The sequence below is a fragment of the Peromyscus californicus genome, unplaced genomic scaffold (assembly GCF_007827085.1).
Source record: "Peromyscus californicus insignis strain IS unplaced genomic scaffold, ASM782708v3 Scaffold_3__1_contigs__length_106647218, whole genome shotgun sequence".
NCBI classification, from domain to species: domain Eukaryota; kingdom Metazoa; phylum Chordata; class Mammalia; order Rodentia; family Cricetidae; genus Peromyscus; species Peromyscus californicus.
Window position 1 is genome coordinate 46,231,075 of NW_026294551.1, and position 13,265 is coordinate 46,244,339.

General features: G+C 41.4%; 1 protein-coding gene across 1 annotated transcript in view; it reads left to right on the plus strand.

The window, feature by feature from the left end:
* Cpd (carboxypeptidase D) overlaps positions 1-12,273 on the plus strand; it is a 68,849-nt gene extending 56,576 nt beyond the window's left edge. The window contains exons 18-21 of the mRNA XM_052755982.1: positions 4,578-4,709; positions 5,851-6,036; positions 6,618-6,717; positions 8,396-12,273. Of these exons, the coding sequence (XP_052611942.1) occupies positions 4,578-4,709; positions 5,851-6,036; positions 6,618-6,717; positions 8,396-8,622 (645 nt within the window). The 3' untranslated portion in view covers positions 8,623-12,273. The remainder of the gene's footprint in view (positions 1-4,577; positions 4,710-5,850; positions 6,037-6,617; positions 6,718-8,395) is intronic.
* Positions 12,274-13,265: the final 992 nt, after the last annotated feature.

The following is a 13,265-nucleotide window of genomic DNA, read 5'->3' on the forward strand; positions in this document are numbered from 1 at the left end:
TCTCTATATCCTGAGCAACGCTTGTTATTTTAACTTCCCTATCCTACCAGACAAAGCATCATCTCTCTGATGGCAAATGATATTGGACTACCTTTTATGGGCTTGTTGACCATTTGTATGGCTTCCTTGGAGAAGTATCTATCCAAATCTTCTGTCCACATTACAATCAGGTTTAGGCTAGCAGGGAGGGTACAGGTGCTTTCTGCCAAGCTTGATTGAGTTCAATCTCCAGAATGTACATAGTGGAAAGCAAGAACCAACTTGTCTCCTGCCCTCCACACACGTACCATGACATGGACGCACACACAATGTTAATTTAAAAAATTCAACTGGGGGCTGGAGAGATGACTTAGTGGTTAAGAACACCTCTTCCAAAGGACCCAGGTTTGATTCTTGTTACTCACATGGTGGCTATCAACCATCTGTAACTCCAGTCCTAAGGGATCCAATGCCCTCTTCTGGATTTCTTGGGTACTGCACACACATGCACAGACATTCATGCAGGTAGAACAGCACGCATACATATGAAATAAGAATAAAGTGAAAACATTTTTTTATTCACTGGGTTGTTAGTTTTCCATATAGTCTACATATTAAATCCTTATCATATACATGACTTAAAGATAGTTTCAACTACCATCCTATAGGCTGCCTTTTAAACTTTAATAAAAATTACATTTATTTGGAGAAGGAAGCAAGCAAGTGCTACTTGTAGAAGCAGAGAGCAACTTTTGGGTGTTGGCTCTCTCTTTCCACCATGTGGGTCCTAGGATGGAATCCAGGTGACTGTCAGTCTTGGTGACAACTACGTTTACTTACTGACTCATTTCTCTGCGCCTGTTTTACTTTCTTTTTTTGGTTTGTTTGTTTGTTTAAGACAGGGTTTCTCTGTGTAGCTCTGGCTGTTCTGGAACTCGCTCTGTAGACCAGGTTGGCCTTGAACTCAGAGATCTGCCTGCCTCAGCCTCCTGAGTGCTGGTATTAAAGGTGTGCACTGCCACTGCCCGGCCCTTTTTTACTTTCTTGATCATGCCTTTTTGATAGGAAAAGGTTTTTTTTTTTTTAATTGATGTCCAATTTATCTTAGCTTATTTTTTTTTCTTTCTCAGAATTTGTTGGTTATTAGGACTCTGTTTTTCTTGTCAGAGTTTTTGGCTTTAGTTCTTGATATGGTAGAAGTTCCTTTTGTATGTGGGGTAAGGCAGGAGCTCAGTTCTGTTGGAGGGTAGGGATCTAGTTGTTTTTCGTTAAAAACGCAAGTCTTTCTTCATTGAATGGTCTTGATGTCCTTTCCAAAAGCATTTGAACACAGATGTGCAGGTTACCCAGACATGCTGTCCCTGGTCTGTCCTCCTGTTTGCTCCAGCTTGTGATATCTTTCCAAACGTGGCTTCAGAAGCCCTTTGAATTTGTTCTTCTAGGGTTGTTTAGGGTGTTCAAGGGTCCTTGCAATTCCAGCTGAACCTGAGGTTGGCTTTTCTTCCTCTGCATAAAAGGCTGTTTGGATTTACTTAGGGGTCATGTTGAACCTATAGATCTTCTTTCTGACAGCATTTAATTGGTTTGATTATGCTCTTACAATTAGACAATGAGACATTAACTGGTCTTTGGTTCATGTGTGCACCAGAAAATTGACTTCATTCCCATTTCTTTATTCCTTTATTTTTTAAGAATTTACTATATGTGGGGCCTGGAGAGTTAGTTCATCAGTTAAGAACACTGACTGCTCTTCCAGAGGACCCAGGTTCAGTTCCCAGCACCCACATGCTGGGAACATGCTGGCTTACAGCCACCTGTATCCAGTTCCAGGACAATGCCTGCTGACCTCTGTGGACACTCCATACATGTGGTGCATATAGGTACATGCAGGCAAAACACTAATACACATAAAATAAATCCTTAAAAAAATTCTTAAAGAATTTACTATGTGGGAAAGATTTTTCGTATTAATGATAAATAAAATATTTTTCAAGACTTACTGAACAAGTAGCTGTTAGAGAATTAATTGGTTTGATCTAGAAGAGAATATCTTTCTACATATATGAAAATTTAAAGACAGAAAATATTATACCTAGTCGGAGCCATAGCCTTCTCTTTATTTAGAGATATGTTTGCAATACAGAGGGTGAAGCAAGATGTTCAGAAAGGTTTAGTGGCATACACTGGGGCCAGTAAGCAGCTTACTGAGAAGTCATTACTAGATAGAGACAAGAGTGAAGAGTTTAGGGCTTTGAATTAGTGTGTTTTCATTAGGAATGGAAAGCCACTGAAGGTTTTGAGCAAGGCTATGGTGACATGATCTCAGTTGTGCTCAGGGGAAATTAAGTTCATAATAGTGGGCTGGATGCTTTGGAAGGGGAGGCTGCGAAGAAACTGGTTTGAAATAGTCTAGATAAGCGGTCATCAAGGAAGGCTTTGATGGAGTAGTGACACTAGGCTAGGGATCCAGTGTTGAAGTTTTGGTTGAAAGGTCTGAGGAGACGCTGAAGGAAGACCCCAGCTCCAATAGTATGTGAGAACAACAAGTGTTTAATATTCCAGCATGCGGGGGTCGGCACCCGTACACAATGACAGCGACCCTGAGAGGAGCGTGCAGGCTCCCTTTAAGCACAGCTAAGGGAATTTCAGGAGTGGTTAGGTCATCTCAAACATAATTGGTCAAGCAAGCAGCAGTTACATGAGTACACTTTTCATTGGCTGAGTTTTATCTTTGGACATACTTGGTTAAGTTTCAAGGGTCCTTGAAACATTGTGCAGCTGACTCAGGCCTTCTTCATGCTCTCTCCCTCGTCCCTGAATGTAGTTTGTTGATAAATGGCCCTTTGTTGGGAGAGACACCTGTCTACCCCTCTCAGAGAACTGAAACCTAAATTCAGCCGTAAAAGTGGGCAAGTTTAAACCCTTCATTGTACTGAAGTAGAGCTGACAGGGTTTGGAAATTATGGGTGATAGTGAAACAAGTCAAAGATGAAGTTCCTGGCCCTGCAACCCTAAGGGCGCAGCAGTGGCCTGAATACCTTGGCAGTACCCAACAGCTTGCAAGTTGGACTTTAGACCCACTCAACAGCAGAAACCTAGCCAACTTCTCAGGGCTAGTGAAGTCAAGGATCTTGGAGGAGAACCTCCAACCACCACTTTCCTACACCAGCACAATCCTTTACTACATTCTAAATCCTTGTCCTTAGACCCACAGATACGTGTAGTCCTCACCCTCTTCAAGGAAACCTCTCTTTATAACAGATGGAGACCACTACAGAAAACCACAGCCAATCAAAATGCAGAGCTGCAGAGCCCAATCCCAATATATAAACCTATAAAAACAACTCCAGCACGTATAGGCTTAGTGAACGTTACAGAAGAGAGGGCAAGATTTCAAGAGCCAGCCGATCAAGGAGCTTGCTGTGAGACTGTGTCTCCTAGGAATGTCAGAAGCTACACCCATAAAAATCTCACCAACATGACTGCCTCAACATGAGTTGAACAAGGACAACACAGTAAACATGCTAAAGTGGATGGGGGAAAACCACAGGGCCTCAACCCTATACCAAGAACTACAGACACTGTGCTGGGTGCTCATGGTGCACGCCTTTAATCCTAGCACCTGGAAGGCAGAGGCAGGTGGATCTCTGTGAGTTTGAGGCCAGCCTGGTCTACAGAGTGAATTCCAGGACAAAAACCAAACCAAACCAAAAAAAAAAAAACAAAAAACAAAAAAAAAACAAAAAACTACAGGCAATTTAAGAAGGCTTAGAATGGAAGATATAATATTCCCCAAAGAACAGCATACCAGTTGGTTATCAAATACCACACCAATTGGTTATAATCTCAAATAGTTGGCCCTGGAAACACACATATTAGTAACATTGTATAGACTAGGCAGGTTATGTTTAGGAATCTATATGTATGCAGAATATGTGTAACAACAATCAATGAAAAAAGAGGTCATGGGTTTGAAAGAGCTAGGAGGGATATATGGAAGGCTTTGGAAGGAGAATAGAGAGAAGTGACATAATTACATTGTAATCTCAAAAAATAAGAGAAAAATGTTATTAACAAAAAAAGATAGTTTCATGACAATGTGAGAAAGTTAGTATCATTAGGTAAATGAGAAAAAGAACAAGTTGAAGGGGAAAGATGGCAGGTAAAGTTTGAAATCTGTCTGCACAAGTGGTTCCTGTACTTGACTGAGTGCTCGACTGTGGCCATGGCCATTGTCACAGCTGGTTCAGACGGAAGGGATCAGGCGCAAGTGCTGTCCTCCACCTCCAGTGCCGTGGGAGCAACAGTGGATTCTAGAGATGAGAGGTGAGCTGGCTGTCCGTGGGGACTCTTTCGTTCAGCAAACCCCAATAAACATCATCCACATTTAGAGGCACTGTGGGAAGCACTGCTGCATCAGAAGGAACAAGACATAGTCACTGTCCTGTTTGCGACCCATTATTATACATGGTGACTTATTTATATTTGTTGTAAGATGCATCACAAATGCTACTCCTATCACCCATTTCTTTTTATTTCATTGGTTTACAAAGTTAATTTTTGCATGTATTAATTTGATTCTGAACTTTATGTTTCAGGATTATAGTGTTACCTACGGCCATTGCCCAGAAATCACCGTGTACACAAGCTGCTGCTACTTCCCTAGTGCGGCTCAACTCCCTGCCTTGTGGGCAGAGAACAAGAAGTCTCTCCTTAGCATGTTGGTGGAGGTGAGCTGGTTTTGAGTTGTTTGTTTCCCTCTGATACTAGGGATCAAACCCAAAGCCTCATACATGCTAGGCTTCATCAGAGGAGTGTATTCAATGAAAACGTTTATTAAAACAGTTTTTAAATGTATATAGAAAGATTTTGTTCTGTGTGTGAAAAGGGGGTGTGTGTGTGTGTGTGTGTGTGTGTGTGTGTGTGTGTGTGTGTGTGTGGTATTGGGGTGTGTGTGCATGCTGTTAACACATGGGCTATTATACACGTGTACATGCGCACATGGAGGCCAGAGGTTGAGCTCACTTTCCACTGTATATACTGAGACAGGATGTCTTGATGTGTCCAGAGCTCAGTAATCTAGCTAGTCCAGCTAGCCAGCTTGACCCAGGGATCCCTGTCCCTGCCTCCTGAGCACTGGGTCACAGGTAGACTGCCATGGTCACCTGGCCTTATACATGGGTTATGGGGGATCTGAACTCTAGCCCTCCTCACACTGGGGTGGGAAGCACTCTCCTCCTCTGATCCATCTCCCCAGGCTGAATTTTGTTCATCTTTTTGTTGCCAAAATAGATGCTGTGCATGCATATATCTTGAATCTGCTGTAGTTGGGAGCTTCATGCTCTTCCAGCTGAGGCTCATACAGTCATAGTCACTGTACCACGGTTAAAGCATTAGCTGGTTTCTAATGCTTTCGGCTTTCAGAGACAAAGTTCTGTCTCTCACCTCTGGCTCTGAAGTACTGACTAATGAGCAAATGTGGTCAGGGTCAGTGGGGTGAAGGGTAAGCCAGGCTGACAGGGTCATGCTTGGTTTGGTTTGATTTTTGCAGAACCTTGCAGTACCAAAAACCCTTGGCATGCTCATTAAGCACTCTACCACTGAGCTATAATACACCATCAAACCCCTACTTTGTTTTGCTAATTTGATGAGGGTGGCCTTGCACTCTGTTTCCTGCATCTGCCTCCTAAGTAGCTAGGATTATAGGATGTGCTCCACTCATAACTACAAGGGTTTTGTTGTTGTTTTGTGTAGGGAGTGTATGTGTGTGTGTGTGTGTGTGTTTGGCTGATTTTAATCAAGCCTCAAGCTATTGCCTGTAAAATATCTGCTGACATTGTGAAACATAAATTATGTTATCATTTCTTTCAGGTCCACAAAGGAGTCCATGGGTTGGTTAAAGACAAGAGTGGTAAACCGATCTCTAAGGCAGTCATTGTACTCAATGAAGGAATAAAAGTGCACACAAAAGAGGGGGGGTATTTCCATGTTCTTTTAGCACCTGGTGTCCATAACATCAATGCCATTGCTGAAGGATACCAGCAGCAGCATTCACAGGTAAGAAATCCAAGTCAGATTATATAAGTATTTATTGTTAATAACATTTGTGTCTTATTTTGAAACTCTTGTAAAGAGCTTGAAAGGAACAAAGAAATGAAAAATATGTCCACCTCTTGATTACAGTATCTGTTATCATTTTGTTGCCAAAAGTTTTCTGTTCCTCAGCAACAACAAAAAAAAAAAACAAAAAAAAACAAAAACTTGCATAGCATTTTGTATAGTTTAGATGACACTCAGTTACCTTCCTGGTTTGTTTTATAGGCCCAAAATAATTTAGTGAAGCAGGGCTATAGTATACCATAAGTGACTTTTTAAATTTTAATTTTAATATTTGATGTGTATGGATGTTTGCTTGCATATATGTTTATGCACCAGGCACATGCATTGCCAGCAGAGGCCAGAAGAAGGTTTGGAGTCCTAGATTCTGTAGAACTGAGGTTATGAATGGTTGTGAGCTGCCATGTAGATGCTAGGAACCAAACCCAGTCCTCTGGAGGAGCAGCCAGTGCCCTTCACTGCAGAGTCATCTCTCCAGTCCATAGTGACTGTTTTATGATTCTTACACTTTATCCTTGCAGGTCTTTGTGCATCACGATGCACCCAGTTCTGTGCTAATAGTCTTTGATACAGATAACCGGATATTTGGTTTGCCAAGGGAACTCGTGGTAACTGTGTCAGGTAAAGATTTTCAGTTTTTAGTACTTGAAGTTAAAACCAGTTCTGCTGTTACGCTTTGAGAGTGGCTAGCCCTGACAAACACCTCTAGCTGATTGCTTTTTCCCTAGAGTCTATCTAAGCCTGTTTTCCCCAAGCTCCTGTCCTATATGTTCTCCTGGTTTGCCCCTAACTTCTGCAGACCCATACTCAAATTCACCTCCACCAAGAGACCTTCACTCATTACTCTAGCTAACACAGTAGCCCTGTTATTATCTCTACCCTATGTTTTTTTCCATTATAATAGTCATCACTGATACCATACATATCTGTCCACTGTACTGTCTACATTTAATGTCCCCGACCAAAACAAAAGCTCTAGGCAACAGAGAGTTGATCTGCATCCCCAGACCTTCACATCATAGTCGGCACAGTGGATCTTACTGGGTATTGTTAAACAAGCAAATGTTGTTCTGTATCAAGATCACACTGGCTGCTAGAACTTATGTTTTTCAAGGTCCAGGAAAGAGGGAACATTTCCCCCGCTGGGTTAATGTGCCATTGTTTGAATTACTGAAAGGTTAAGGGGGAAACACATGAAAAAAGCAGTGTTCCACTCCACTGCATCTGTTTGACACAATGATCTTCCATTCATTTCTTCATTTGACTTGGACTTAAAGCAAAAGCCCAAGCTCTGTTGCAGGGCTGGGTTTCTCCAGTGAATCTTGGGAACATGGTGTGGTCATGGGACCTCTTGTGGGGTTCTTAACATTCTCATAGGAACCTGGCAAAATACAAAGAACTTGGTGGTTAAAGGCACAGGCATTGGATTCAGCCATGGGTGAAATCTAGCTTTGCCAGCTATTGTGAACTCAATTTGTATTTCATGACTATTATTTTTCTGTTGTTGTAAGACTGTTGTTTTGGTAACCTTGTATACAAGTTTAAAATAAAAGAGAGCTTAAGGCAGAAGGATCACTGCAAGTTAGAGGCCAGTCAGGACTACATAGCAAGTCTCAGCCTGAGATACAATGAGACCCAGCCTAAACAAACAAACAAACAAATAAATGCCAGTGAGATGGTGTAGTGGGTAGAAGCTCTTGCTGCACAAGCCGATGGCCTGAGTTCAATCCCTGAAGCCCACAGTAGAGAGAACCAACGTTTACAAGTTGTCCTCTGACCTCTATATGCACACATGTGTGCACACATATATATGCACACACACACACACAATATAAATAAACAAAATGTAACTATTTTTAAGTTAAAAAAAGAAAGAAAGAAAGAATGAACGAACAATCTGGGGAGCTGGGAGTGCAGCTCTGTGGTAGAGAGCTTGCCCTAGGATCAATTCCCAGCACAGGAAAATAAAGAAGGAAAGAAAGAAAGGAGATGTAGGAAAATAACACTAAAGTAATTACAAGTTCTCCTGAGGTAGTAGAAATGTAATGGTTTGCTTATCGTTTTCCAACTTGCACACTGTGCATGTGCTGCTTCTAGGATAACAGAGTGGTTTTTGTTGAGATCCTAGAGATTGAAGCCCAGGCTTCCTGCCTGCCAGGCAAGCAGTCTACCACAGAAGAACATCTCCAGACCAAGCAAATTGCTCCTAGTTGCATGAAATTACATAAACGACATATTATTTAAAGTGCTATGGAGGTAGTTGCTAACTCATAACACCCCGTGTGGTCTTTTGGGACAGGTGCCACCATGTCAGCATTGATCCTAACTGCTTGCATCATTTGGTGCATCTGCTCCATCAAGTCTAACAGACACAAAGATGGCTTCCATCGGCTACGGCAGCATCATGATGAGTATGAGGATGAAATTCGCATGATGTCCACTGGCTCCAAGAAGTCCCTCCTAAGCCATGAGTTCCAAGATGAAACGGACACAGAAGAGGAAACATTGTATTCTAGCAAACATTGAAAAACACGTTTTGCATATCTCCCTCCATAAGCACCAAGCAACGTGACAGCTCCTCTTGGGAGACTGCTGTAAGAAGAAAGATTCCTTCCTTCTTCAAAGAGCTTTGGGAAGTTATCCGGCTAACTCCTATTCTCTGAATATCACGGGCAGTTTTGAACTTCCCTTCCTTAAACCTTTTCTAAAAATCTGATTTCTATTTATGCAGCAGAAGATGGGACAGCCACTTTGTTTTCCTTTTTAATTTAAGATGAGCTGTTCAGAGCTTATATAGTAACAGCATAAAGCCATCTAGTAGACGTATTTTGTACATCAGGTATTTACTAGTGGCTTTAGTTTTGTTTCTCTTTACTTTAAAGGCCAAAAGAATCTAGAAACATTAAGGCAGGGACACCAGTCAGACTCTGACAAAAAGCTTTAAAAACTCGAGATATTTCTCCATCTACTGAGGAGTTCTCTTCTCCAGTTAGCAAATAGCTGGGGTTTCTCTTATTCAGGTAATGGAGGCTGGATGATCTCAAACATATATGACATTAGAAAATGGAATAAATGGGCTTCCGTATTTATCTTTCTACCTGTTTCCAAGCTGAATCAGAACTGGTGGGCTGTGCTCTAAGCAGGATTTCACTACCTCTCTTGTAAGGTTTATCAAAGCTCTAAATATCCTCATCTTAAAGGAGAACACTCACTGGCTTTGCTGTGGAGGCACCAGGTGTCCCCGTGAGTAGAGGTCAGAGGGAGATGGAGCAGAAGTGAGGACTTGCCTGTCTTAACTTGGGAAAACCCACAGGTGCTGCTGCTTTATCTGTGAAGCGCTCGTTCTTCTAGGAATGCCTGTTCCTTAATGTTTCCTAAATCAGCCCCTTTCCATGCTGTACACCTACCGTTTCCAGATGACCCCACACCTAAAGGTCATGAATTCTACTGATGAAAATATCTAGGAGTGGAAGAGACCTCCTTGGACATTCTTAATACACTTGGATCCATAATGTCTACACTTGATGCTCCACCAAGCCTTCACCCTGTGATGGCATACTCTTATAGAAATGCTGTGGCCTTGTGTGTACAGGCCTCTGCAAGTCCTAATGATTCCTTTGACAGCTTTTTTTTTTTAATCAGGCAATTATGTTAAAATTTTCAGTTCAAAGCTTTTAAATATGGCTCCCTCCATTTAAAAAAGTCAACTAAAGGACTGCCATGTGATGGGACAGTGGTGTGAAGGTGTCCCCTTCACTGCCGGTCTGACAAAGACCTGAAAGATTTGCATTTTATTGTGTCTCTTAATGCTGTTCAGTAGAATGATGCTTTTTGTAAGTGTGAGTCTTACCAATGACGTAACAGTTTAATATCTTTGAATGTTTTAATGGCCAAGTTGCTGCTGAATTTATACTAAATCAGGGGATCAAAAAACTAGCTCTTACCTTTCCAAACTGTATTCATACCATTAATGTATCAGTTACCCCAAAGCCTCAACTCACTTTGGCCACTCGGCCACATTGGTGAGGAATGCATCAAAGTGGCCGTATGAAATCGAGATCTTGGTTCATGGAAGGGAATAATGAGATCATGATATTTGTTAGGTGTGGTCAGTTAGGTGGCTTAGGTTCAGCCATTCTGGAATTAGTGCTGGTATCAACAGATCTGAATCCTTGTTTTTACCATGTGAACAGAACAGTTCGTGGAAGTTAATACTAGTGAAAGGCACATGGTTTCATTTCTTCTAATAACACTTTGTGTTTTTCTAAATGATGTGTATTGTTCTTTTTCAGCTTTATTTTTCAAAGTGCCAAGTCAGAAAACCAACAAAGGGCTTGTGGCTGGGCCCTGCTTGGGACATTACAGCTAGAAACCAAGTTCATGTGACAGCCTTTGCTTTACTAGCATTGGTGTTCACTAAAGAACACCTTGCCACTTGTTCTCTAGAATTAAGTGTGTCCTTAACAGTACATCTCAGTGGTCGTGAACTTTTTAGAGGTGAATATACAGAATAGCTTTTCCTGAAATGAAACCCAAATTCTGCTCTAAGTTTCAAGTCTTTGATGAACGTCTAATGCATTGAGCTGGAAAACCAGCCCTCCTCACCCTCTGTTACCTGTGAACATGAATGTACACGATCCATGACTACTAAGACTGTGTTCTTAGCCCTGCCTTCTTTTGTTTGTGGATCTAATGCAATGTTGGACCGCTTTGGCAGCAGAGGGCACTGAAGCCATATGGGATGGGGAGTGCATTCCTTCAGTGTTTCTCCTGGAGACTTGCCATCTCTTTAGTCCTGGACTCGAGTGTCACAGTATTAGGAACTTTGCCCCAGTCTGAGCTGTGCCTTTCCTTGCTCACAGGCATTGTTTTGTCCTGGTGATGAGTTTATAAGCCTCCCCTCCCTGCTCCTTAATAAAGGCTACATGATTGGTAGGTGGTGATTAAAGTGTCTGCCTGTGAGGATGCACTTGTACTGACAAAGATTGCCAAGTGTATCTGGTGGAACTCTGGGTGGTGATGGGATCTGATCCAGCGAAGAGGACTTTCGGTCCTCACTGAAGGGAACTGGCTTTGGAACTCTGTCAGCCTCAAGGAAGGAAACATTGTATTTTTGGCTCAGTGTGCTTGGTTAATCTTTGGTGATTTCATCTGAATGAGATTTGCTGAATTAGTGAATATTAAATTTAAAACTAATTATGAGTGGAAAAATAAAAAGGGTAGTGCTTATTGTCTGAACTTGCTGTGTTTTTGAGCTAGCCCCAGGTTACCAGAAACCAAGACTCGCTACTCCATTGATTTCTACTTATTCCCAGCATTAAATATGTTTATTGTCTTGTCACGCTCACACTTGTGCCAGGTTTTATCCCTGCTCTCTTAGAAGCTTCTTGGCTATGAATTTGTCATGGTGTCCTGTGGTGTGGGTCTCTGGCGGGATTGTTTTACAGTAGCAGCCCAGCATTTTCCCCAAGTTTTTTCCTTTATTATTACTAAAATTCCATGATAGTTAAATATTCAATGATCTTTCTGTATAGCAACTTGTTGATAACTTTAAGTTTCTGGTTAATTTTAATTATAGCAGGTTTTTGGGGAGAGGGTGAGTAGGGCCTTTGATTAATGTCAATTAAATTTGGATTTCTAGTTCTTGAAGAAAACCTTCCCAACACCCACTTCTCTTTTATATTTGGCAAAAAAATTCATTAATGGTTCCACTGACTCTGAGAATACTCTCCTGGTTGATTTTGAAAGTAGGTTACCATTTTGAGGCAACTGGATAAAAATTATGTAAATATAGACAATGACAATGTTTATAAGTGGCATAACATGAATGTACTAGCTACATTCTGTGCTGCAGATTCTTTGGAGGTATGACATGGAATTTTTTATGTTCTTTTCACCTCTCTGCTTTGTTTCAGAATGATACTCCCCAGCTCCCAAACTGCCCATAGCTATTTCTGTGACATGCCCAACACCCATTCATCCTAAGTGCTTTGGTCTTTGTTTGATTTCATGCACTGTGCCTTCAAAATGAAAAACTTCACAGGAACTTTAAAAGAATTGAATAGTAGTTTTAAAAAGTTAATCTGTGTAATTTATGTGAAATCTAACTGTAATGAGCTCCTTTGTTTTTTTATATGTAAACAGATCTACTAATCCTGTATAAAAGTTATTTTATGATGTTTGTCTTTCTTTGTGTGTTGTCTCATAATTTTTATTCAAAAACAATAGACCAAAGAAAGTTACTGCTCTAATTTTGAAAGTTTTAAGTTAAGTTTTTCTACCTAACTGAAGTAGAAAACAGTACCAAAGTCAGAAAACAGGGAGTCGCCTCTCAAATGTTCCTTTCTGTAGGAATTGACAAACAGGTTTTGTTTCGGAAGTGACGGTATCACGTAGCAGCCACAGTTGCGTAGCTCGCCCAGAATGATGTGTTCAGCCACTCCACAGAAGCACCACACACAGTAACAACCCAGGTTTTAGCACTGCGCCCACTTCACATCTATTCTGTGTGCTGTCCTTCAGATCAGGAAAGCACGAGAGGTTTATAGACCCCTGTTAAACTTGTTGGTTAAAATTATGGTCCCCGTTAAACTTGTTGGTTAAAATTATGGTCCCTGTTAAACTTGTTGGTTAAAATTAAGGTCCTTGTTAAACTTGTTGGTTAAAATTAAGGTCCCTGTTCCAGGTGAAGCCCATTTAGAATAACCTGTCCTGATGTCAGGCGTGACGATGATAAATTTAATGTCCCCTTATTATTTAACAGGTTTCTTCACTATTGCTGCTCTGCCAGGTTGGGAAAACAGTTATGTAAACAAGCATGGGCTGTGCTGACAGGGAACTCATAGTCCAGACTAGAGGAACAGAAATGACAATAGACTGTGCTTCAGGAGCGTTTAGCATCTCTCAGTAGAAAGTCTCCTGAGGAAGTTCGGAGAGGTTTCAGCCTGGCCCAGCCTGTGATTGATGTCCTATGCAATGTGACCTTGAATTTCAGGACTCTCAGAACAGGCTCAGAGTCTCTTTCATGTTTGTTAAGGAACAGTCTTCAATAGAATGACAGTGTGAGTTGATGAGGTGGAGTTGGCTCAAAACTGGATACCTGGAGTGGCCAGTGTCATTGTCCTTCATCTGTTTCCTGATCCACTTGAAAGGACTTTTCCAGCAATGTG